Below are 27,333 nucleotides of genomic sequence, written 5' to 3'. Positions count from 1 at the left end.
GCCCCTCCTTCTCACCTTAACTTTTTACAAGGAGAGGACAGATAACACCAGCTGCACATCACTCAGAAGACCCAAAACCCGACTTTCCCCAAGTAATTCACCCCAGTAAGCCAGCAAGCCAGTTGTGAAGCTCTGAACAGAAGCGCGTTTCATCAGTGCCGCTGAGGTTTCATCAGTCATTTTTTCCTTTATAAGGCCCCAAACTTTGCCCTTTTCAACACAGGAGGGCAAAGAACAATACAGATGGTCATTAAAAACATACCCTTCCCAGGAGCTCCTTTCATAGATGGGACACAGTTCTGCCAGCCAGGACTTCGCTAGAGACAGAATACCCACCAGATCCAAAAATAAACAGGACTAATCATCCTCAGCAGAAGAACAAGCAGCTGTAGCAGTGGTATCGTGCACTAAGAGACAGCGAATCCCCCAAGATACACGGAGCTCTGCACACACCAACAGCCGTTCCAGGTAGAAGAAGACACTGAGGTGGTGCCTTGGCCCGAAAGGACTCCTGAGTTTCAGATCTAATTGAAATCCTCCCAATGTCTGGTAGAAACTGGTCCCAGTACCAGCTGGAGCCCCAAACATCTCAAGGACTGGTTCTTGACTCATTCTCCCAAAGTCCCAGTGAGGCGTCAGTTCTGTGGAGATTTTACCGCTCTCACGCCAGCACGAAATTTCCTCTGAGCACGGCCCACAGACCCCACATCACTCCCTGAAAGTTGCACTGATTTTGCTTAAAGCAAACAGAACCAACAAAAGAAAAACCTCTTAACTCTCAGACAATTCCTGCTGAGCTGCCACAAAGCAAAGCTTCATCAAGCACTGCAGGCAAGCAACTTGGGTTTTATTTTGCACAAACACTGCAACGTCTAAAAAGTGTCTCTTGTCCTCACCCCTTCCTCATGGAGTCTCCTGGAAGTGGTGAATTTAGACAACTACAGAGTGCCTTCCACTCTCACAGCATTCACTTGTGCTCGCTATCATCTCACTGTGACAAAAAACAAAGGTAGATGCCACTAATTTTGTCTCTGAAACATTGCCTTCGGCCCTAGAATAGTTCCCATGTCTTTTGAAGCTATCTGTGATTCAAAACTGCACTGCCACTCACTTGCTGCTGGTTGTCCCTGACCAGATCCAGAAGAGAAAAGGGAACAGGGTCTTAACTCACCACTGAAGCCAAAAAATTGGCTTTTGGCCTGTGAACTCCAAAGTAAAGATCTGCATGTCTACGAGTGAATCCTGCCCAGCAAAGTCTCCAGACACACCTGCCTGGCGACTGGAGAAGGCAAAGACCATGATATCGTCAAAGCTCCAGGTGTAGTCCTGATGCGGGGGGTAGAACATCAGCTTGGTGGAGGCTTCTTTCCTCAAGTCGATGAGGAAGGTGGAATGAATCATCGGGACAGCAAACCAGCCTGTCCTCTTCCATTCCCGGATCAGGGGGTAATCCAGGGTCCTTTTGTAATAGCCCTGCAAACAGAAGCAGAGGGCTGGATGTGACAGAAGACTTCAGTTTCACAGCTGCTCCCCAGCAAAAGCTCCTGCCCTTAGTCCCGCTCAGCAGAGACGGATCAGTGCTCAGTTCTCAGATTTTGAAGTGTCCCCATTTTGAAAAGGGCTCAGTCAAGTATTCAGAAACAATCTTCAACCAAAAAGGTTAAAATATGACCTTCTCTCTGCTTTTCAGCAGCTAATGGAAATCCAAGCCTTTCTGCTACAAAATTCCCTTGCAACAGAGCTTCAAATCTCGGATTTTTTTCCCCTGGCTCTCTGGAAACCTTTTTTTTGCACATAGACTCTCAGCTCTGACCCTGGAAGCTGCTGAGCGTCTGTGGCATCCTCTGTGTTCAACAAGCACAAAGGACATTCAGTGTCTCACCGAATAGGACCTGCAAAGTATTTCTGGCCATGACCTAAAGAGCTTTGCCAACCTTTCGGCACTGAGGGTGCGACACCCGCCTTGTGCAGCTCACAGCTGGGTCTGCAGGTGCCATATGTCTAAAGCTATCAGATTTGGAAATCAATACACTGAATTCCCCCTGAAAGAAAGTCCTAATGCACCAATTAGACATCTGAACATGGCTGACGGTTGGGTCCGTAGTGGATTCTGGTCTTTACAGAAATGATGAGTCACTACAATCAGTTGAAGTTACTTTTGATTTATATTTTCCAAGAGCATCCTAGCAACAGCCGAGCAAATCACTGCAGAACCACTTTACCCTGCCCTTGCGCAGAAGCACCGTGTGGTGCGTTTGTCTGTTTGTGCATCTGTTGGTCTGCCCTTCAGAAACCTTCTGACCACGCTGTGAGGCCTGGATGTCTCAGATGTCCACGAAGAGCAGAGAGCGGGCAGAGCCCTCACCGGCATTCCCGCTGCGGGAAGGGTTAAAACATCCAACGTTAACAGACAGCCGAGAGTGCCCACAGGTGAAAGATGCTGGAAACTTCATTTTTGTCCTCCTCCACTTGCTCACTACGGGCTTGTGGGGCTTTTCATGGCTCATAAATCACCTGTAGCCAAGAAAGACTCCAACTTGTCAGCACTGCTGTGCTCTCCTAAGGACAGCTTCACGACAGCTGAATGTCAGGCTGTCTGCAGCTGGGTTTGGCTTTGTGTTTTAGGGCATTCTCCAGTTCCTGCTCCCTCCCCAAGTCTCCAGGGAGAGCAAGGCTGAGAGCACGAAGCTGCAGGACTGCGAGCACAGAAACAAGCAGCAGTAACTAAGAGAAAAGGAAAAGAAGTGGGAACTTTCCTCTTCATCTGAGCAGCTTTTTTCAGCAAATCCTGCAAGATGCATTTGCTGCTAGGTTTTTTTTCCCCTCCTTTTCTCAGTAATCCTGGTAATGATGGAGATTTTCTGCTGGAGAGGTAACAGCAGGGGCCGGGGCTGGGGCTGGCGCACACTGGCAGAGCCCCATGCCAGGCTGTGGAGAACTGCTGGTTTACATCAGGACTTCACCTTAAACACTTAAAGGACAATGCCTTTCCTATAAAGTTTATTTCTCCATTTTAAAACAAAAACTGAAACAAGTAAACACACCCCTTTTCTTATCTGTGTATTTACTTCCCAAGAATTTGGCGAGTTCAGGACCTTTTCCTGCTATTTTTACTCAATTAGTTGGTCTGACTTGTGGAACTCCTTGTCATAAGATGGTGTGGGGGCCAAAAGAGAAAAGATTCGGTGGTTTCTGTAAAAGAAAAAATATAATCACCGAGAGCTTTAAAAACAAAGACCTTCCTCAAGAAATCCTACAGAAGGAGACTGCCAGAGGATGTTTTACACCAGAAGTGGGAAATGGAGTTTGTTCTTCATTTCACTCCAGCAATAATGACAATAATTAGTAACCGGGTAGCTCTCTGGAGCAAAGCAAGAGGGCAGGAAATGGCTGGAGCATGGAGCCTCTCCAACATCCCCAAGGGATGACGGAACACCTGCCAGCAGCAGAGCAGCAAACAGGTCAAAAACCCGATCTCACTATTGAGATTTACCTGTGGGCTTGGAGAAACGAGTATTAATTATAGTCCTCACCTCAGACTGTGCGGGAGAAGAATGGACTCCGACAACTCTATGAGAGTTATAAACTGAAGCTGTTTAATGTAAAGTTTGATCAGGTTATATAGTCTTAAACTGCTGATTTTGTAGTTACATTATTTATACTTGGATAATTATAGTTAGATTACGCGCTGCTTACATTTCTCTAGCTAATACATGATTGATTGCTACCTTAGACAATCATCACCTCTCATGTCTCACCACAAACTACTTCAACTCCTCATTCTCCTCTTGCCTCATCAACTTTCTACCCCATTCTGTGTGGTCAAGGACCTTTCAATGACCCTTCCCTTGTGGCCTAGATCAGCTCGATGCAGTCTTGCTCACTGCACCGATGTCCATTTGTTTCCAGAAACGATCCCACGAGGCTGAATGTCTGAGGAAGCCCATCTAGAGCTTAGTCAAGAACATTCCAAAGAAAAAGAGTGAAAAAAGGCAAAAAATCACCGCTGACCCACACTGACCACAGCGATGTGGATCTACTTGTCAAGTGATAGCTCAATCTCATTCTGGCTCTAAAAATGATGTTACTCCTACTAGGCAGCATCTTTGTACCAATATTTACTGCAGCATCTATGATTTGAGAAAGAAGCACTAAACTAATTTCTACAAGGCAAACGATGTTGCCCCAACACATAAATCTTGTTCATGTGTGAGAAAAACAACCTATATACAACACAAAGCTGTAGAAAGAAAAGCAAATTCCTCTCTGATTAGCATCACTATACAGGAAAGCTTGTCTAAAATTATGTACCAAGAGATTTAAGGCCATTAAACAAACATATGGAGTGACCTCAAATAAATTCTGGTGTGTGTATCAGTATTTTTGATGTAGTTAGTGGGATTGTATCATTTCCCAGGACTTTTGGCTAAACAAGCTCAGCTTCCTCCAGATTCAGCTTTTTCAAGCGAGAAATCTCAGACCAGGCAGCAAGTTCCAGCTACGTGCCTGCACACCCAATGCAGAACACGCGTTGCTCTGCTCGTACCTACAGCTCGGTTAGAAAACAAAGCCTGAAAAACACTGATAGACCGCAGTGTCCTCTCTGCCCTCATTCCCAGATTTCCTATAAACGTATGGACCTTTCCCAAAGGTACCCACCAAGATTTGGGATGCTGCCACTCAGAGAGGCGCAAGCTGAGCTGAGTGCACGGCACCGAGCTACAGCAGCTTCTTTTCAGAAAAGGACGCTACAAAAACAGCCAGGAAAGCCCACAGGACAGAAACCACAACCCACCACTTCACAGACACAAGAGGCCTTTGCAAACACAGCTTGCACAGTCGCCCAGTAGCGTTCAGGAGGTCACTTGCCTGGGGGGTGATGCCACACCAGAAATTTGAGTAGAGAGAGCGAGACTCGAGCATTGGTGCCACCAAGGTCTTGTTTTCTGCTATCAACAGGGTCAGGGTTTCTGCGTTGGTCAGTGAGTTATCTGTATCAATAAATTAGAGAAGAGGGGAAGAGAAAAATAAATTTGTTATTAGATTAAATGATATGCTTGCCCTGATGCTTTCTTGGGAACAAGGCAGCCAGAGGCATGAGGTTGTCAAAAAAAACCCAAAAAGCACTGAGCTGCTGGTTTTGATACCGTAGGACACATCTCTGTTAAAGGTACATTATGAGACGGGAAGAGATGCGGAGTTTCCCTCGCACTCCACGGAATGTTCCTCCAACACTGGGGCAACGGAGCTGCGGGGGAAAACATCACTGCTGAAAATTCAGGGTGCATTTATTCTGCAAAGAGGATCACTCTTAAAAAGTGGCTGCTGCAGTCACCAAAGCCACACATCTGTTCACAACTGTTCCGTAGAACTATTCCCCTTACATTCCATCACTAACAGGTGGGGTTTCCATCTGAGGGCCCCTTGCAGGTACCTACCCACCACCAGGACTACGTTCAGTCCTGACCGCTGGGCAACAAACCTTGGGTTTACCCATGGACTTCTCTCTCCAGCTGCAAACTCTCTTGCTCATCAGACCAAGAAACGATACACGGCATCTCACTGCAGAGAGCTTTGTCTTTAGATGGACAGGAAACTTTTTGGCAGCCCCGGAGTTATCAGAGTGACCATCTGAAAAGCTTTTGCCTGAGGACAGTTAATAAATCAAACCGTGTACTTACCAGGATGTGGTCTGACCCCTTCTCTCGTGCAGCACGCAGGGCTGCCGGTCGGAGTTTCGTCACGTGAGTGAATCGGGAGCTTGGCCAATGTTTTGGCCCAAATTCTTCTGGGTAAGACGTAGCAAAAAAAACCAAAAGAAAGTGACTGCAACCCATGTCTAGAAACCTATTGCGCTAGTTAGAAAAATAAAAAGTTCCCTTACTATCTTCTTTCCAAAATAAAAACAGTGTTAGAGTCACCTCAGGCAACCCAGGAGCGGTTTTGAGAGAGAAAGATTCCAAGTTTCGTGCTGGCGTGTGTACACAGGGCACTGGAAAACAAGCAGCGCTGCAGCGTTTTGGGCTGACCAAGTGACTGAAAGCAAAACAGCACCATCAAACACACCCAGGAGTTTCTTCAGCAGCAACAGGCCCTGATGGAAGCAGAGGTTACACCACCAAAATGGGCTGAAGCTGATTTACCTCACCTGACCCTCTGGTAGAAAGTCATCTCTCCTCTGCTACAATTCAAGTTTAAACTATAAACACAGCTTCCTTGAGCCCAGTAGAATCAACAGAACGGAGGATGAGAAGATGAAGGCAATCTGGATTCCCTTGGGGTCTGGGCATCACGAGCAACTGTTAACACATCCTGCTAACAGCTCTGAAATCTACAGACACCCAACGCCCAGCGCCAGGGGCCCAAGCACGTGAGTGAAGTTACCCACGTGTCTCTGTTCTCAGGATCAGGTCCAAAAGCAAACGCTTTGTTACAAAGATGGAAGGAAACACCGGGACAGAGCCCTGTGTGGAATAACAAGTCAGGATACAAACCAAACACACAGAGTTCTTCCTCTTTGAAATTCTGCATATAAATAGGTGTTGCTTTTCATTCCTTATAGGAGGATGCTCTTTAAACCTACTATCGTATTTCAAAGCAATGATCCTGCAAGTCATGCAAAGGCATAATATGCTGAATTAAATCTAGTTCTCTGGCTCAGAACTTACTGAGAATTCGATGTCTCGAACAGAACTTTCATAGACACTAATGGGAATGGGCTACGATTTCTCTGCTTCCTTGAAAATAAAGAATGACAGTTTTTATTCCCTGTAGTTTTTGATGTGATTTGTTTTCCAGGCACAGAGAGCAGCTGCAGACGTTAAATAACTGAACGGAAAATATTTGCTAAAGTTCTGCATGAGTTGCTTCACTGAAGTCAGAGACCTTTTTATGGGCTCCATAAGGACACAGTTTAAATGGGACAGACCCGCCTCCCCCCGCAAAATCTACATTTTAAGTACACCTCCTTATTTGAGAACAGAAAATCTAGAAAACCGGAGATACAGACCAAACAGTCAGCCCCTCACTGCAGTGCTCACCGGGGCTCTTCCATCGGCCTCCACTCCACACCGTGGTAGAGGTTCTGCACGTTCTTCAGCCACTCTCTAAGCATTGCTGTGGTGGTGTCAACATTGTGGGCAGTGGCCACCCTGGAAAAATGAGAGCACAAAGAGCCCCATTAACACACGGTTTAGGTCCTTCGCTTTTTCCCAGCCAGCAATTGAGTCAAACAGAGGCACGAGCTATTTATTACAGGCACATCCAGTTCCTGGAAGAACTCGGGGCAGCTCCACAGAGGTGCAAGTCCTTGTTTAAGCACAGAGCAAAGCCCAGATTGCCCACAAAGCCAGAACGCGGGCATCCTTGCACATCTCTCCCCTCTGCTCATCTCCTCCTGCCTCATCGAGACCACAGCAGCTTTAGCATCAAGCAGGTACAGGACTGAATTCTGTTCTTAATGACCACACGGTGAATTCTCCTTGCCAACTGTCACCGTCCCTGGGAAGGTTTAAAAGACGCATAGATGAGGCTCTCGGGGACGTGGATTAGAGGTGGACTTGGCAGTGTGAGGTCAACGGTTGGACTTGATGATCTTAAACATCTTCTCCAACCAAAACGGTTCTATGATTCTAGCCATGTCCCTTTAAATGTCCAGTTCACCCACTGGGAAAGACACGACAGGCCACCACAACATGAATGGCCGCAGGTAAGTTATTACAGCTGTGAAGATCCCACCTCTAGAGGCACGGGGATTTTGTTCTGCTTGCTGTATTGTCCCCATACTCTGTGTTTAAGCTGAAAAGGCTGGGGCTCAGAGACGGCTGCTGTTTCCTCACATGGAGGTTCTAAGTTTGTAAAAACACACAGAGGAGCTTTGTGCAGATGCTGTGCTCTCTTAAAACGCTGCAATAGCGCTCAGTCTCAAACAGCGGGGTGGAAGGAACCCGCCTGCTCCTTCCCCCACCCTCCCCAAAAGCAGCATCTGAAGAATGTTGGTTTTTTTTCCTCCTTGGGGTTGAGCTGTGCAGCTGCACAAACTGGAACAGGATGCACAGATCCATGTTCCTGATGGGAATCACATGGAAACGCTCCCAAAGAAGCCAGGAGCTCATCGGCACAGCCCGGCTCCTCATTCCCAGCCTGCGCTTCCCTGGGACCACGACTTTGCGGATCCGACACCTGGCCATGGTGGATCCCACCGAAAATTCCCTCCAGCCAAAGGGCTGCTCATTTTTCCCTAGGCAAACGGCAGCACAGCCCCGTGGCAGGACACAACCTGCGCAGCCACAGCTCCACTGAGAATTTACAATCCCTTTAAATTCCTCTGGGAGTAGAAATACTCCCAAAAGGTCTCGTGGAGAGACAGCAAAGAGGGTATGGAACACATCCCCAAGGGGAGGGGGCTGGAAGGCTGTGCTGAGCCCCTGTCAGCTGCTCTTAATCGCCTCTCTTGTCCTCCAGCTCCAGAGACCCAAAGGCATCTCCCACAGCATCCTCCATCCTACTTGAAGTCAGAGATCCCTGTAGCTGGGAGGGAAGAAAGGAGGGAGGGGAGACACTGAAGGGAGAAAGGGAGCACATCCCAAACCCCAGAGCTACTCCAAACTATTTCAGGAAAATACCTCCACCCCAAGTCATCGTGTGATCCTCCAGACGACGATCAGACCATGAACCCTTTCCAGTTCATGCAATGAGAGGACATCAATCCCGTGGGGTTTAGCCTGGTTTAATTTAAAAATAAAAGGAATCAAGAACGCAGAAGAATGCAATAATTTAAGGACAGGAAGCTTATTTGTTGAGTATTTATTCCTGTCTAGCAAAGCAATAAATAAGGAAAGTTCAGCGAGCGAATGAGGGTTGGTTTCTTTGCTATTAGCTGCTCTCCTATGCCAGAGCAAGGCTGGGTTTCGTCATAACTTCGGGGTTTGCTTTTGACCAAGACCCTGGGTTGGACTGCACTGCAAATCCAGCTTCGCGAGGATGTTTAACTGAACTAAACCGTCAGTGTTGACTTGGTAGAACAGACTGGTGTCCAACTTGCTCCATGTATTTCACAGATCGCAGACTCCACCCCAGTCCCTGTTCTAATACACTTGCTTGGGCTTCCTGCTGCCCTTGCGCATTTCACTGCTCTTGTTCAGCTTTCCTCCCACACGCCGGCTGCACAGTCAACAGCTCCAAAATTCCTAAAATACCAAAGAACCGTGAAAATGGTTTTGTTGTTCATTGTCATTGCTGGAGCTGCAGTGGCACCAGGAAGCTCCTGCCACACAGTAGGACCACACTGCAAGTGCGTGTCATGCAAACCAAGCAAAGATGATGGTGGCCTTCCTGAAGAACGTCAGAGTCCATCTTACACCACAGAATCACAGTTTGGGTTGAAGGGACCTTCAAAGCTCCCCCAGTGCCCCCCCTGCCATGACAGGGACATCTTCACCAGCTCAGGTTGCTCAGAGCCCCGTCCAGCCTGGCCTGGGATGTCTCCAGGGATGGTTCATCCACCACCTCTCTGGCTGGTGTTTTACCACCTCTTTGCCAGGCCCAGGCCAGTCTTAAAGATCTTGCAAACCCTTAAAGTAAGCCTACAAATCCTAGAGTCTGGTGTACATGCCCGTTTCTCTCATCAGGCCCCATCCCAGACCTTCTATCCTTGTGTAAGATCAGTGGGGACAACCAGACCCCATACACCTGGGGTTCTCCATCCTGCTCCTGGCAGGGCAGCATGCTCTGCACACAATCCACCCCAGAAGACCCCAACACCTGACAACCCCCAGACAGACGTGAGACACAGGAATCTCTACATCTACCCACAAAGAAACTGCCAGAAGAAAAATGGCATTTTACTGCCCAAGCTGTAATGGTGGTGTTATTTAAAAGGTAAATTCACAGCCCAGTAGACCTTTAACAAGGACACTGATGGGACAAAACTGGCGCAAATACCTAACTCAAGTCTCCAGGACCATCCACCCAGCAGCATTTCTAAGCCCAAGAGTTCTCAAAGGCAGTAAAATTTGTCACACCCTGGACGAAACATGCCCTACGACCAGCACATTGGCAAACCTTTGTTTTTCCAGCTTGGAGCCTCAAAAACAACACAATTTAAAAAAAAACCCAACAAATGACTCAAGCTATTCTGAAAAGTAATTATCACTATTAGTCTCTGAACAATTAACATTTAAGATCAAACAAAATCTGCGCTTACTCCTATTTTAATATCTGAACCAGTCCACCTATCCCCCCGGAGAAAAAATAGCAGCTATGGTATTTGCGTTATCACTGTATGGAAAAACAGACACTTCTTTTTTTCCTCCCTTTTTTGAAATAACAACCCCCGCACAGGAAAAAACAGGCAAATAAAAATATGAGCAGGACTTCCCACTGGCAGTGAGAGCTCCTCAAGCCGTAAGAGGAACATCAGGACAGGCCCCATCGTACACATTCTGTAATAGTTTGTAGGATGTCAAGAAGCTGAGCAGACAGTTAAAACTTCATTGTTCTAACTCGGATGGACCACTTGGATTCTAAATCCATTTTGGAGACTCATAAGGGCATTTCTGCTGCAGATGTCACCACCGTCACTGGTGGTCTGTTGTCCATGGTGCACATCTCCTTGTTTCTGGCAAACTGAGCGTCCTTTCCCTGGGTGAGGACAGTCAGGAAGGGTTGAGATGCAGGGATGGAGTTGTCAACGCTTGTGACAGGGCTGGTACAGTGAGACGAGGCCATGAGATGAGACCGTAGGTGTGATAAACCAAGGGTAAGAAAGCACCACATGGAGGACACTGCTGGCAGCATCCCGTGCTGACTCCCCTTGGGAAATGCTCCTGATCGGTGAGGTAAATCACATTTTTGGAGTGGATTAGTTAGTCCCCAGCCTACATCCCTGTGAAGGGTTCTTCCACCCCAGGTGCAGGACCTGATGAAGTTCAGGAGATGCCCTGCAGGCACCTCTCAAGCCAAGGCCAACACACTCCGCCTGCAACCAGTTATTGGGGGAGACGGCTTCAACAGCAGGATTCCCTCAAAAGAGACCAGTTAGACCCACAACCTTTGCACTAAAAGGGAGGCAACTTCATGTTCAAGAGCTGATTAACAAAGGCTAAAATTTAAAGAAAAAAGGTCTCCTGCAAGATTTACAACCTACAGCCTGTGCGACACAACCAGTTAAGGTTGGGGGAGTGACAAGGAAGAAACAACAACGAAATATATATTAAATTCCTGCCACTCTTTTCTGAAGATAAAGCTTAATAAATTAAACTGGAACAGCTCTACAGATGGACACACCTATTCCAGTAACACGGCAACTTTTTCCATTCAGATTTAAACCTATTTCCAATAAATAGAAGTTAAATTTTAGAAAAGCTTGAGCAAGAATGTTCATATAGGGGCTTATGTCGGTATAACTATAACCACCTCAATATTTACTTTGGCTTTAAGCAGAAGTCTTACCATGGACACAAACCCTCATTGTCCATGTTCAGTAAAGTAGCCCCCTCCCAAAAAAACACAAGTACCGCTAATAGCGGAAAAGTAAGCGCAACATTAAGCTCCTACTGTTTTAATTGAGTAACATGTGAGCAGTAGCACCGGAGGAAAACTGCTCCTTTTACAGACTGCTCATATATTTAGCCTGATAATGTCTGATCAAACTGTGTTTGCAAGAGGGAGTTAATTTAGGCTTCGATGGTTCTCCTCCTGTTTTCCTCCACACCCTTGAGAATAAAAATCACCCTTTTTTACTCCTCCACATCCCAGCCTGCTCTCCCAAGCTATTTACAGTTTATTTACCTCAGGCACTAGGGCAAAGGGAAAAAAATCACCTTCACCATCTGTATAGGAAAAGTACTACAGGACAAAACCAACCCTGTGTGCCTCTGGTTCGTCAGAATCTGGGTCACCTCGTAACACAAATTGTGGGAAACTCTATGGCCAGGGGCCTGCGGTGATTTTGCTACTGAATTTAACATTTATCAATTCTTCCCTTTGGCAAACAGGCAGGGAGAAAGGGCTTTGAAGAGATGTAAGCACTTCACATTCAAGAAGTGCATCCTGCAAAGCAGAGCCAGAACTGGAGGCAGTTTCTATGATTCTATGGAAAATTGAAGTTCCTTAGAGGATCCTTTCCCATCCTGATGATGTTTCAAAGACTGTAAAGGCTTGAGGAGGGCAATGGGTTCTGCCCCCATCCCAGTGTAACATAACACAGCAAAAAAATGTACACAGAGAATGGATCAGCACTGTCTGAGTCATCTGCTCCCAAATCCTTGATTGCTACGAGAGCCAAATTCAGCCCCTCCGGTCCAAGCGGCCCCTTCCCATCGCCCTGCCAAGCACGTACATGGATGACGATGGTCAGGGTGCTGCTGACGGCTGGGGCTGCATTGAGAACGGCTCCCAGGAGGAGGACATCCTTGGCTTTCCAGGGTTGCTGCAGGACTGAGCTGGGCACGTAACCAAGTCCCAGGAAAAGCCACAGATATCCAGTTTAGCCATCCCTCTCGCTTTTTCTCCGCTTGCAGCCAGAGATCCAGTTTACCCACCAGGCTTGCTATGGGATGTAGTCCAAGATTGAGTTCCACTGAAACAAGAGCCATAAGTTGGCCACGTGCCCTAAATCTGCGGAGCCTCGTCCAAAGCGAAGCCCAAAGTCAATGGAAAGCCTGTTAGCAGATCACTCCTAACAACCATAGCACAGAAACTGGTGACAAAAGCACCAGTAGCTCCCCTTGGCCATCCTCCACAAAGCAGAGCAGCAATAAAGCATTCAGAGAGACTCTATGTCTCAAAAGAAACAGCGATGGAGGAAGCATATCTCTGCATGCCAGAGATACCCAAATACTCAGGTTGGACCTTGAACCCCTCCGTGCCCTCACATGTTTGAAGGAGCAAGACAGAATAGGAAGGAGATCACCTGCAGAGCCCCATCTTTCCTCTTTTATTAGAAATAATACAGACTCACAGGCTATGGCAGCTCGGGCCCTGCTCTCTTACTGTTGGTTAAAGTTTGGCAAGGTCAATTGACCTGCCACCTTCCAGCCTACTAAAAAAGGCTGAATTCTACAGTTATTTCTAAGAAGTTTCCTCACACAAGCATAAACCCTCATGGGGAATCTGGCTAGTCTGGGATCTCCAGAGAAGTCTAGGAGACAAAAAGGTTCTGTCACTGTCACCAAATGGCTTGGTCTTTGAGTCAGAGCTGTGTCCCCCACTCTTGCTATGAGGGCTACAGCCAAAGCTGGTCCCACCCGATGTTTCCGGAGAGCTCAGCCCTCTAAAGCAGGACTCAGCATGTTTGTGAGAGACTAAAGAAGATGGCAAGGTACTTTTGGCTTTGTAAGGGTCGCTAGAGCCCTCAGAATCATTTAGATGCTGCAGCAAAGGCCCACTTCAGCTTTCAGTCACTTTGGGCAGCTCCAAAAGCCGTCTGGTCCAAGCAGAGAACCGAGCTTAGTGTCACACAGACCGATGACTGCGCTTATTCTGGAGGTGAATTCGGCCCTGCCAACAATGGCAAAAAGAAAAATAAAATCCAGCACTGGAGTCCTAATATGAGTCCCATACACATTTGGATTTAGATTTCCCAAAACAAGCATTAAATTAAGTAACAGACGAGTCATTTCTCCCTGTCTTTGTGTTTGGATGCTGCCAGACTTAGAAAACTAACTCAAAACATAAAACCCACCAAACTGGCAGTTTCCACTGTGAATCAGTGACGAATTAGCTTGACTAGGAAACACTGCGGCTGGGAGAGCCCAGAAGAGAAGGTATGGATCCTAAAGGGAAAAAAACATTCAAAACACGACAGAGGCAAAACACTTTTAAAATCCAGCGAGAGGGAGTCTGCCAAGGCAGCGGAGAGCGACCAAAAAAGCAGCTGTACTATTACAATGGCTTAAGACAAAGCTTTTGTAGGTCTGGCTCCATCACCTTCCTGCCAAGAAACAGAACACACTACTCACCCCGTGGCTTGATGCACAAGTGAAGAGCTGTTCAGCACCCGGCTGGGCAGTATACCCAGATTTCCCAAATTCTGGTGTTTTATTCCAGCTGTGAAAACGTCCTTCTTTACCACACAATAACAAGTGGCATTGCTACTATTCATGACTTATGTTCTCCAGCTCAGCACCTTTCCCAAAATTCTGCAAACCAAGCAGGGTTCATTATATTTTTTCAAGCACTCCTGCAGCAACAGGCAGGTATGAGGCTCTTGTTCACCCAGCACTGACCGAGGAGGCTCAACTAATTAACAATTTTCTTTTAATTAGAAACACTCTGTTGCTTTGTAGATATTTTTGTGTGTGCCTGTCCTACCTTGCATGCATTAATCTGGGACTTGACACCTCAAATCCTGCAGATACCAACAGATCAGGGGATAACAAAGCTGGTGAGGGGCTGGAGCACAAGTGTGATGGAGCAGCTGAGGACCTGGGGGTTCAGCTGGAGAACAGGAGCTGAGGGGAGACCTTCTGATCTCTGAACTGCCTGAAAGGAAAAGTTTCTTCACTAAAGGGGCTGTTGAGCATTGGAACGGCTGCCCAGGGCAGTGGTGGAGTCACCATCCCTGGAGGGGTTTAGAACACACGTAGGTGTGGTGCTTAGGGACCTGGTTCAGTGGTGGACTCAGCAGTGTTGGGTTAACAGTTGGATTCAATTATATTAAAGCTCATTTCCAACCTATATGATTCTATAACGCATCACGAGATGTCACCGAGCTATCTCACAACAACGCAGTTCAGCGCCTGTGAGCAGATTTAAACCTTCCTTGCCACCACTTATTTTACCACAATTATACTCACACAATTAATAAAGCCTGATCCTTCAGGCCCGAGTTCAAATATTGTTTAAGCATTTAATCAACTTGCTAAAAATCTGAATGTACGCGTAAGACTTTTTGGCTTCATGGGGACTTGGCATTTGTTCTAGGGTTTCCATAATTAAGGACAGACTTTTGGAAGTACCTTATTTTTTAACCACTTTACCTTGGTCCCCCAGACGTCAGCTCCTGTGCAGAGATGGTCTGAGCCCCGAGCAGCGGCAGGAGTTGTGTGGGAGTGTGGAACCAGTGACAAGAGCAGCAACGCTCCCGGCTGGGCAGCTGGACAAAAACAGGACCTCACAGCCCAGGAATGCAACAAATAGCTCTCTTCTCTGACTTTTTCCCTATGCCCTTCAGCAGCTTGTGGATAATGCATTCTGCTGGCAGCAGCAGCGATTTTAAAGCCTTCAATGATCTTCCAAGGCCAAGGGAATGATTCACAGCTGTACATTATTGCATACATACGTTGAAACACACCAGGATCTTGGCTCTTTCCACACAACCTCAAACCAGACATGGGGAAGACATTTTTTTTTACACCAAGGGTAGTGAGAGCCTGGCCAGAGAGGTGGTGGCTGAACCATCCCTGGAGACATCCCAGGCCAGGCTGGACGGGGCTCTGAGCACCCTGAGCTGGTGAAGATGTCCCTGTCATGGCAGGGGTGGCACTGAGGGAGCTGGGGAGGTCCCTTCAACCCAAACTGTTCTGTGATTTTATGACACAACAAGGGAAACAACATCTCCCCAGAAAATCCATCAGGCTGAGGCTGCTTATGGTTCTCTCATGCCCATAGTTACAAATCCCCATGTAACAGCTTCTTTGGCATCTGTGTGAGGGGAATTGTCTTACAGTGCAGCAGAGGTTCTGACGGCTCCAGCCCCAAGTTCTCTCTTCATCTTACTTTAGTTCTCCCCACGGTCACCCTGTTGCAGACAAAGCTTTAGAAGCAATAAAAAAAACCCCAAAACAACAAAAAACCATCTGCATCTGGCCTTGTCAATATTTCCAAGCAGACTTGGCTTCCAGGAAACAATTCCCATAAGGAAAGCCCAGGAAATCTCATACGCACAGGATCAGGGCTGTGAGGAGCCTCTGAAATCAATTTGCTCAAACAAAGAATTAACTACAGCAGCGCTGTAATTTCTGAGGGGATAGTTTGTTCCCACCAATGCTAATTGAGACACCAGCTAATGCAGCTGTTCAAGATTAATGAAAGTGAGTAAGCCACTGGGAAGGAACACTGGTGTTTAGAAATATTCTTGGCTCTGCTCATGCAAAATGGACAGGTTTTTCAAAGAGCAGAATCAGCTCAAATTTAGGTGCCCAGCACCACTGATTTTTCAATGGGCACATTGAAGATGGACCCATACCACGTTACCAAGGGTCCCCCAAAATAGGAACATCTGCAAAGCTCTCCATCTCCGTACCAAGCTGGCAGAAGAACGAGCACAAGGCTCCCACCAGACACCCGGTATTGGAGTGAAAGGCAGACCCAGTTTATTGCACCCAGTGGCTTACTTTTTTAATTTAGTGGTGTGTTTTGTTCTGTTTTTTAATGTTTTTTCTCCCCAAAAAAGTGAGAACCATGCCCTGTAAGTACTGGTAAGCACACAGCGCTTACCTCCCAGCCCGAGATTTCATCCTCAGGTAGATCTTACAGTTCTACATACACAATACTGAGATTTTCAGAATGGAAAAAGTAGGTTTTGCGATCAGGAAAGAAAACCTAATACCTCTCTACATCTTCCTTTACCTTCCCTTGACCCTCACCTCCTTTCCAAGATTAAAGGTCCAAAGCTTGTCAGTATTACTGCAGACCAACATCTGTTTTGTGACAGTTCTGGTATGGATGGACAGACTTATTTTCCTTCAAAGTAGGCAACAAATAGTGGCATATTTATTTCACTATTATTTATCTCAGCATTACCCCACCCTGCAGAGAACAGGCTTAGCTGAACACAGCCAGGTTATGGGGTTGAGACAGTGTCCTGGTTTTGTTAAAAACAAGTTTCTCTTTTAGTGAATTTGCCTGTCAGCTCAAGCCTTCATGTCAGCTGCATTTTCCTGGAGAACCCAACACATGTTTTGGTTAAACCCAGCAAGGGAATGCAAACTTATTGATAAGCACGGATGGACATCTCGCGAGGGGGGCAATGAGAAAACTGATGACCGAGAGACTGACCAACGGTGAATAACATTCCGTTCACGTGAATACTTCATATAAAAGTGGGAGATCACGAGGATCTCGCCCCTTTTCCCTTTTTTCCCTCATGGCCGACATTAGGAGAGGACCTTGCTGGTCGTCCCTGCGAACTGAGGCCAGTGAGAGACTGAATCCAGCCCCGGTTGGCTACAGAGCCTAATCCAGGACTTTGGGTGCTGGCTCTGCAGTTGCTGAGACTTACAAGATGGGTTTTGTATATTTTGTATTATTTTCTCTATTTTATCAGTAGCATCAGTAAAACATCTTTAACTTTTCCAACTCTCTTCTCTCTGTCCTTCTTTCCCTCCCAATCACCTGCCCGGAGTGGGAAGGGGGGAGAGGGAGGGGCAAAAGGGGGAAGTGGGGGGGAGAGGAGGTTGACAACACATCTGCCAGGGTTTGATTGTCACCCCGCAATCTTAACCCTCGACAGGGACAAAAGGGGTCCCCAGGATGTCACAATGGGCCCTGGGGACAAGGGGGGGTCCTCGGACGTCACAACAGACCCTGGGGACAAAGGGGGTACACACGGTGTCAATAGTGGCCCTGGGGACAATGGGGGGTCCTGGGATGTCACAAGGGACCCTGGGGACAAAGGGGGCTCTCCAGGATATCACAATGGGCTCCGGTGACAAAGGGGTCCCCAGGATGTCACAATGGGCCCTGGGGACAAAGGGGGGTCCCCTGAATGTCACAATGGGCTCTGGGGACAAAGTGGGGTCCTGGGTTGTCACAAAAGGCCCCAGTGACAAAGGGAGTCCCCAGGATGTCAAAATAGGCCCTGGGGACAACGGGGGGTCCTGGGACGTCACAGTGGGCCATGGGGACAAACGGGGTCCCAAGGATGTCACAATGGCCCCTGGGGACAAAGGGGGGTCCTGGGATGTCACACTGGGCCCTGGAGACAAGGGGGGGTCCCCAAGATGTCACAATAGGCCCTGGAGACAAAGAGAGGTCCCCTGAAATTCACAACGGGCCCTGGGGACAAGCGGGGTCCCCACGGTGTCACAATGGACCCTGGGGACAAAGGGGGTCCCCATAGTGCCACAATGGGCTCTGGGGACAAAGGGGTCCCCAGGATATCACAATGGACCCTGGGGACAAAGGGGGTCCCCATGGTGTCACAATGGGCTCTGTGGACAAGGGGGGTCCCCAGGATGTTCACAATGGACCCTGGGGACAATGGGGGGTCCTGGGATGTCACAATGGGCCTTGGAGACAACGGGGATCCACATAGTGCCACAATGGGCCCTGGGGACAAACGGGGTCCCCAGGATGTCACAAGGGGCCCTGGGGACAAAGGGGGGTCTCCTGAATGTCACAATTGGCTCTGGGGACAAGGGGGATCCCCAAGATGTCACAATGGGCCCTGGGGACAACGGGGAGTCCTTGGACATCACAATGGACCCTGGGGACAAAGGGCGTCCTCAGGATGTCACAATGGGCCCTGGGGACCAAGGGGGCTCCCCAGAATTTCACAATGGGCTCTGCGGACAAAGGGGGTCCCCAGGATGTCACAATGGGCCCTGGGGACAAGAGGGGATCCTGGGATGTCGCAATTGGCCCTGGGGACAAAGAGGGGTCCCCTCAATGTCCCAATGGGTCTTGGGGACAAAGTGGGGTCCTGGGATGTCACAATGGTCCCCAATGACAAAGCGGGTCCCCAGGATGTCACAATGGGTCCTGGGGACAAAGGAGGTCCCCAAGATGTCACAATGGGCCCTGGGGACAAAGGGCGTCCTCATGATGTCAAAATGGACCCTTGGGACAATGTGGGGTCCTGGGATGTCACAATGGGCACTGGGGACAAAGAGGGGTCCCCTGAATGTCACAATGGGCCCTTAGGACAATGGGGGGTCCTGGGATGTTCACAATGAGCCCTGCAGACAAGGGTGGTACCCACGGTGTCACAATGGGACCTGGGGAAAAGGGGGTCCTCAGGATGTTACAATGGGCCCTGGGCACAACGGGGGGTCCCCATAGTGTCACAATGGGTCCCCAGTGACAAGTGGGGTCCCCACGGTGCCACGATGGGCCCTGGGGACAAGGGGGGGTCCCCATGGTGTCACAAAGGGCCCTGGGGTCAAAGGGGGTTCCCAGGACATTACAATGGGCTCTGGGGACAATGGGGATCCTGGGACACCACAATGAGCCCTGGGGACAAGGGGGGTCCTGGGATGTTGCAATGGACTGTGGGGACAAAGGGGGGTCCTGGGATGTCACAATGGGCCCTGGAGACAAAGAGGGGGTCCCCAAAATTTCACAATGGGCCCTGGGAACAATAGGGAGTCCTGGGACGTCACAATGGGCCCTGGAGACAAGGGGGGGTCCCCTGGATGTCACAATAGGCCCTGGAGACAAAAAGGGGTCCCCTGAATGTCACAATGGGCCCTGAGGACAAGCAGGGTCTCCACGGTGTCACAATGGGCCCTGGGGACAAAGAGAGCTCCCCAGGAAATCACAATGGGCGCTGGGGATAAAAAGAGGGGTCCCCAGGATGTTCACAATGGGCCCTGGGGACAATGGGGGGTCCTGGGTTGTCACAATGGGCCCTGGGAACAAAGGGGGCTCCCCAGGATATCACAATGGACTCTGGTGACAAAGGGGTCCCCAGGATGTCACAACAGGACTTGGGGACAAGGGGTGTCCCACCCTGTCACAATGGGCGTTGGGGACAATGGGGGGTCCTGGGATGTCACAATGGCCCCTGGGGACAAAGGGGGGTCCCCAGGAGGTCACAATGGGCCCTGGGGACAACGGGGCGTCCTGGGACGTCACAGTGGGCCATGGGGACAAACGGGGTCCCAAGGATGTCACAATGGCCCCTGGGAACAAAGGGGGTCCCCATGGTGTCAATATGGGCCCTGGGGACAAAGGGGGTCCCCAGGATGTCACAATGGGCCCTGGGGACAAAGGGGTCCCCAGGATGTCACAATTGGCCCTGGGGACAAGGGGTGTCCCACCCTGTCACAATGGACCCTGTGGACAAAGGGGGTCCCCACGATGTCACAATGGGGCCTGGGGACAAAGGGGATTCCCAGGACCTCACAATGGGCTCTGGGGAGAATGGGCATTCCTGGAATGTCACAATGGGCCCTGGAGAGAAAGGGAGGTCCCCAGGATGTCACAATGGGCCCTGGAGACAATGGGGGGTTTTGGGATGTCAGGATGGGCTCTGAGGACAAGGGGACATCCCCATGGTGTCACAATGGGTCCCCAGTGAGAAGGGGGGTCCCCATGGTGTCACAATTGGCCCTGGGGACTAAGTGGGGTCCTGGGATGTCACAATGGGACCTGGGGACAAAGGGGGTCCCCACGGTGTCACAATGGGCCCTGGAGACAATGGGGGATCCTTTGATGTCACAAGGGGCCCTGGAGACAAGGGGGGGTCCCCAGGATGTCACAATGGGCCTTGGGAGAAAAGGGGGGTCCTGGGATGTCACAATGAGCCCTGCGGACAAGGGAGGTACCCACGGTGTCACAATGGGACCTGGGGAAAAGGGGGTCCCCAGGATGTTACAATGGGCCCTGGGCACAAGGGGGGGTCCCCATAGTGTCACAATGGGTCCCCAGTGACAAGTGGGGTCCCCACGGTGCCACGATGGGCCCTGGGGACAAGGGGGGGTCCCCATGGTGTCACAAAGGGCCCTGGGGTCAAAGGGGATTCCCAGGACATCACAATGGGCTCTGGGGACAATGGGGATCCTGGGACATCAAAATGAGTCCTGGGGACAAGGGGGAGTCCTGGGACGTCACAATGGGCCCTGGGGACAAAGAGGGGGTCCCCAGGATTTCGCAATGGGCCCTGGTAACAATAGGGAGTCCTGGGACGTCACAATGGGCCCTGGAGACAAGGGGGGTCCCCAGGATGTCACAATAGGCCCTGGGGACAAAGAGAGCTCCCCAGGATATCACAATGGGCCCTGGGGAAAAAGAGGGGTCCCCAGAATGTCACAATGGGCCCTGGGGACAACGGGGGCTCCTGGGATGTCACAATGGGCCCTGGGGACAACGGGGGATCCTGGGATGTCACAATGGGCCCTGGGGATAAAGGGGGTCCCCATGGTGTCACAACACACTGGGGACAATGGGGGGTCCCCAGGATGTCACAATGGCCCCTGGGGACAAGACGGGTCCCCGCGGTGTCACAACGGACACTGGGGACAATGGGGGGTCCTGGGATGTCACAATGGGCCCTGAGGAAAAAGAATGGTCCCTAGGATGTCATAATGGGCCCTGTGGACAAAGCGGGGTCCTGGTATGTCACAATGGGCCCCAGTGACAAAGGGGGTCCCCATGGTGCCACAATGGGTCCTTTGGCCAATAGGGGTCCCCAGGATGTCACAATGGGCCCTGGGGACAAAGGGGGTCCCGACGGTGTCACAATGGGCCCTGGGGATAAAGGGCATGCCCAGGATGTCACAATGGGCCTTGGGGACAAAGAGGGGTCCTGGGATGTCAAAATGGGCCCCAGTGACAAATTGGGTCCCCATGGGGTCACAATGGGCCCTGGGGACAAAGGGGGGTCCTAGGACATAACAATGGGCCCTGGGGACAAAGAGGGGTACCCAGGATGTTAACAATGGGCTCTGGAGACAATGGGGGGTCCTGGGATGTCACAAGGTGCTCTGGGGACAAATGGGGGATCCCCATGGTGTCACAATGGGCCCTGGGGACAAGGGGGGGTCCCCAGGATGTCACAATGGGCCCTGGGCCCTGGGGACAAAGAGGGTCCCCATGGTGCCGCAATGGTCCCTGGGGACAAATGGGGTCCCAGGGATGTCACAATGGCCTCTGGGCACAAAGTGGGGTCCTGGGATGTCACAATGGGTCCTGGGGACAAAGGGGGTCCTAATGGTGCCACGACGGGTCCTGGGGACAAAAGGGTTCCCCAGGATGTCACAATGGGCCCTGGGGACAGAGGGGGTTCTCACGGTGTCACAACGGTCCCTAGGGACAAATGGGGGGTCCTCTCGGTGCCATGATGGGGCCTGGGGACAAGGGGGTCCCCAGGATGTCATAATGGGTCCTGGGGACAAATTGGGGTCCTGGAATGTCACAATGGGCCCCAGTGACAAAGGGGGTCCCCATGGTGCCACAATGGGCCTTGGGGACAAAGGGAGTCCCCAGAACACCACAATGGGTCCTGGGGACAAGAGGGATCCCCAGGATGTCACAATGGGCACTGGGGACAAAGGGGGGTTCCCCATGGTGTCACAATGGACCCAAGTGCCAATATGCGTCCCCACAGTGCCACTATGGGCCCTGGAGACAAGGGGGTCCCCCGGATGTCACAATGGGCCCTGGGGACAAAGGGGTTCCCCAGGATGTCACAATGGGCCCTGGGGACAAGGGGGGTCCCCAAGATGTCACGATGGGCCCTGGGGACAACGAGGGGTCCTGGGACGTCACAATGAGCCCTGGGGACAAAGGGTGGTCCCCATGATGTCACAATGGACCCTGGGGACAAAGGGGAGTCCTGGGATGTCACAATGCGCCACAGGGACAAATGGAGTCCCCATGGCATCACAATGGGCCCTGGGGACAAAGGGGGTCCCAATCGTGCCACGATGGGCCGTGGGGAGAATAGGGTGCCCAGGATGCCACAATGGACCCTGGGGACAGACGGGGTCCCCACGGTGTCACAAAGGTCTCTGGGGACAAAGCGGGGGTCCCCTCGGTGCCACGATGGGCCCTGGGGACAAGGGGGTCCCCAGGATGTCACAATGGGTCCTGGGGACAAAGGGGGTCCCCAGGATGTCACAATGGCCCCTGGGGACAAGAGGGGTCCCCACGGTGTCACAATAGGCACTGGGGATAAAGGGCATCCCCAGGATGTCACAATGGGCCCCAGTGACAAAGGGGGTCCCCATTGTGCCACAATGGGCTCTAGGGACAAAGGGGGTCCCAATCGTGCCACGACGGGCCGTGGGGAGAATAGGGTCCCCAGGATGTCACAATTGGCCCTGGGGACAGACGGGGTCCCCACAGTGTCACAGTGGTCCCTGGGGACAAAGGGGGGGTCCCCTCGGTGCCACGATGGGCCCTGGGACAAGGGGGTCCCCAGGATGTCACAATGGGCCCTGGGGACAAATGGGGTCCTGGGATGTCACAATGTGTTCTGGGGACAAAGGCGGTCCCCAGGATGTCATAATGGCCCCTGGGGACAAGAGGGGTCCCCACAGTGTCACAATAGGCACTGGGGACAAGGGGGGTCCCGACGGTGTCACAATGGGCCCTGGGGATAAAGGGCATCCCCAGAATGTCACAATGCGCCCCAGTGACAAAGGGGGTCCCCATGGTGGCACAATGGGCCCTGGGGACAAAGGGGGGACCCCAGAATGCCAGAATGGGCCCTGGGGACATTTGGGGTCCCCAGAATGTCACAATGGGCCTTGGGGACAACGGGGGATCCTGAGACCTCACAATGGGCCCTGGGACCAAAGGGGGTCCCCATGGTGTCACAACACCCTGGGGACAATGAGGGGTCCCCCGGATGTCACAATGGCCCCTGGGGACAAGAGGGGTCCACACGGTGTCACAATGGGCACTGGGGACAATGAGGGTCCCCATGGTGCCGCAATGGTCCTTGGGGACAAATGGGGTTCCCAGGATATCACAATGGGTCCTGGGGACAGAGGGGGCCCCACGATGTCACAATGGTCCCTGGGGACAAAGGGGGGGTCCCCTCGGTGCCACGATGGGCCCTGGGGACAACGGGGGATCCTGAGACGTCACAAGGGCCCTGGGGACAAAGGGGGTCCCCATGGTGTCACAACACCCTGAGGATAATGGGGGGTCCCCAGGATGTCACAATGGCCCCTGGGGACAAGAGGGGTCCCCACGGTGTCACAATGGGCACTGGGGACTATTGGGGGTCCTGGTATGTCACAGTGGGTCCCAATGACAAAGGGGGTCCCCATGGTGCCACAATGGGCCCTGGGGCCAATAGGGGTGCCCTGGATGTCACAATGGGCCCTGGGGATAAAGGGGGGTCCTGGGATGTCAAAATGGGCCCCAGTGACAAATGGGGTCCCCATGGTGTTCACAATGGTCCCTGGGGAAAAAGAGGGGTCCTAGGACATCACAACGGGCCCTGGGGACAAAGAGGGGTCCCCAGGATGCCACAATGGGCTCTGGGGACAATGGGGGGTCCTGGGATGTCACAATGTGCTCTGGGGACAAAGGGGGAGTCCCCATGGTGTCACAATGGCCCCGGGGGACGAAGGGGGGTCCCCAGGATGTCACAATGGGGTCTTGTGACATCCTGGGGGTCCCCAGGATGTCACAATGGTCCCTGGGGGCAAAGTGGGGTCCTGGGATGTCACAATGGGCCCTGGGGACAATGGGGGTCCCTTAATTGTCACAATCAGCCCTGGGGACAAAGGGGGTCCCCATGGTGTCACAATGGACCCTGAGGACAAAGTGGGGTCCTGGAATGCCACAATGGGTCCTGAGGACAATGGGGGTCCCCATAGTGCCACAATGGGCCCTGGGGACAAAGTGGGTCCTGAGACGTCACAATGAGCCCTGGGGAAAAGGCGGGGTTCCCAGGATTTCACAATGGGCCCTGGGGATAAGGGGGGTGTCACAATGGGACATGGGGACAATGGGGGGTTCTGACATGTCACAATGGTCCCCAGTGACAAAGGGGTTCCCCATGGTGCCACAATGAGTTCTGGGGATAAAGGGGGTCCCCAGGATGTCACAATGGGCCATGGGGACAAAGGGGGGTCCCCAGGATGTCACAATTGGTCCTGGGGACAATGGGAGGTCCTGGGATGTCACAATGGGCCCTGGGGACAAAGGGGGTCCCAGGATGTCACAATGGGCCCTGGGGAAAAAGTGGGGGCCCCATGGTATCACAATGGGTCCTCAGTAACAAGGGGGGTCCCCATGGTGTCAGTATGGGCCCTGGGGACAAGGGGTTCCCCAGGATGTCACAATGGGCCCTGGGGACAATGGGGGGTCCCCATGGTTTCACAATGGGTCTCCAGTGACAAGGGGGGCCCCATCCTGTCACAATGGGCCCTGGGGACAATGGGGGGTCCTGGGATGTCACAATGGGCCCTGAGGACAAGGGGGGTCCCAACCCTGTCACAATGGGCCCTGGGAAAAAAGGGGGTTCCCAGGATGTCACAATGGGCCCTGAGGACAAGGCAGGGTCCCCATGGTGTCACAATGGGCTCTGGGGACAAAGTGGGGTCCTGGGATATCATAATGGGCACTGGGGACAAGAGGGGTCCTGGAACGTCACAGTGGATGCTGGGGACAAGGGGGGGTCCCCAGGATGCCTTTGAGGTGCAAGGTTTGGAGGTGCAAGGTTTGGGAGGGAATTCTTTGGGGTGCAGGGTTTGGGGACAGGTTTAGGGGTGTAGGGTATAGGACGGAAGGATTTGGGAATGCAGGGTTTGGGGTGCAGGTTTCGGGGTTCAGGAAGGTAGGGAGGGCAGGATTAGGGGGTGCAAGGTTTCAGTTGTAGGGTTTAGGGGTGCAGAGTTTGGTGGGGCCGAATTTGGGGGTGCAGGATTTGGGGTGCAGGGTTTGGGAAGACAGGATCGGGGTGGGGGATTTGGGGGTGCAGGATTGAGGGGCAGGGTCTTGGTGCAGGGCTTGGGGTCAGGATCTAGGGTGCAGGATTTTGGGTGCCATGTTTGCGGGGCAGGTTTGGGGTGATCACTGCTGATCCGCACACACTCGCTCTCTCTGGTATTCACCTCCACTCCTGCTCCTCCACCTCCCCACTGTTCTCTCCATCTCCTCTCTTCTCATTCCCACCACACTCTGCACACAGACCCGACCACTGAGAATGTTCCAGAACACGCTGATCCAAACCCCGCTGGGACCTCCAGGCTCCATGGCAATGTGAAAATTGAGTGTGCCACAGAATCCCTTTGGGTGTCAAACACCTTGAAGGTGTCCAAGCACAACCCCCCGGCGCTGCCCACGGCCCTCAGGAGCTCCTGTGGAAACCCCTCCAGGGATGGCGGCTCCAGCCCTGCCCTGGGCAGCCCGTTCAGTGCCCGACAGCCCTCGCTGGGAGGAACAGCTCCCAGGCTCCAGCCAGAAGCTCACCCGGTACCGCTGGGGCCGTCTCCTCTCCTCCTGCCGCTCGTTCCCGGGCAGAGTCCCCGAAGCCCGCTCTCCGGGCGCTCTGCGGGCGGCTCCTGGCCCGGCCGCCCCCCGCACTCCCGCTCTGGCTCCGCCCCAAGGCTCAGGCGGGAACGGCCGCTGCGGCCCGCCCGGCCAATCGCAGCTCGCCGCCTCAGCCTCCCGCGCCGCCGGCCGGTGGCCCCGCCCCCTCATCCCCCATCCCCTCAGGAGGGGCCGCACCCGCTGGTGCTGAGCGCGGAGCTGCTGGCGCCACTCGGAGAGGCTCCAGGGGACACCCCCAAAGGCAATGGAGCCCTGCCCTGTTGGGCAGAGGGGGAGGACCTGAGACAGCCCCTGCCCTGTCGCTGTCGGGCACCGCTAGGGGACCGAAAAGATGACGAGGGTTGGAGGCGAGTTCCAGTTCGGCGCCACGGGCATCCTGGGAAAAATAGGCAGGCTGACCCAGAAAGGTACAGCGACCGAGAAGAGCTTAGCTGAGAGAAAATCACTGAAAGAGACCCGGTCTGGTTTGTGACAAAACCAGGACACCCCCAAATTGTGTACTTTGCCCAAAAAATGGGCCCCAAAAATGCTTTTTCCCCATAAAAATGGGTTCCCCGCAAAACTGAGTGTTTTCCCCCAAAAATGGACCTCAAGTATTGGAAGTATTGGTTTTTTCCCAAAACAATGGGTCTTGTTCCCTCCAGAATGGGTACTACCCCACGAAAAATGGGACTGAAAATGGGTGTTTCATTCCAAAAATGTGTCCAAAAAATGGTGTTTGCCCACAAAATGTGGGCCCAAAAGTTGTTTTTCCCCCCCAAAAAAATGAGTGCACCCAAAACTGTGTGCACCCTCCGAAAATGGGTCCAAAGATGGGTGTTTCTCCCCAAATATGGCCCTAAAATTGGGGTTTTCCCCAAAACATGCACTTGTTTCTAATAAAAAAATGTGTTTCCTCTGAAAAAATGGATCAAAAAATGAGTGTTTCCCCCAAAAAGGTTATAAATTTTTTTGCAAGATTTGCCAAGTTTGGGCAAAAGTACGGATTTTCTTGTCAAGATTTGTAGATTTTGGCGCAAAATTGCAAGGTTTTGGGGCAAGATTTGCAATTGGGGGGGAAATTAGTATTTTGAGGCAAGATTTGCGCATTTTTTGGTTAAATTACAAATTTATTTGCGAGAGTTTGGAAGATTTGCAATTTCTTTTTGGCAAAAC

General features: G+C 51.6%; 1 protein-coding gene across 1 annotated transcript; it reads right to left on the bottom strand.

Annotated features, from left to right (window-relative positions):
* Positions 1-587: 587 nt before the first annotated feature.
* On the bottom strand, positions 588-26,226 carry LOC139826721 (procollagen galactosyltransferase 2-like). Its single transcript, XM_071803129.1, has 7 exons — positions 26,098-26,226; positions 13,962-14,049; positions 7,041-7,151; positions 6,669-6,737; positions 5,682-5,788; positions 4,870-4,991; positions 588-1,473 (listed from the first exon to the last, which is right to left on the bottom strand). Exons 3-7 carry the CDS (start codon positions 7,112-7,114, stop codon positions 1,168-1,170), a joined length of 678 nt encoding a protein of 225 aa, XP_071659230.1. The 5' UTR covers positions 7,115-7,151; positions 13,962-14,049; positions 26,098-26,226; the 3' UTR covers positions 588-1,167.
* Between the last annotated feature and the right edge of the window lie 1,107 nt (positions 26,227-27,333).

The sequence above is a fragment of the Patagioenas fasciata genome, unplaced genomic scaffold, assembly GCF_037038585.1.
Source record: "Patagioenas fasciata isolate bPatFas1 unplaced genomic scaffold, bPatFas1.hap1 Unplaced_1, whole genome shotgun sequence".
Lineage (NCBI taxonomy): Eukaryota > Metazoa > Chordata > Aves > Columbiformes > Columbidae > Patagioenas > Patagioenas fasciata.
The sequence above is the reverse complement of the archived record's forward strand: the minus strand, read 5'-3'. Positions and strand labels throughout refer to the sequence as shown.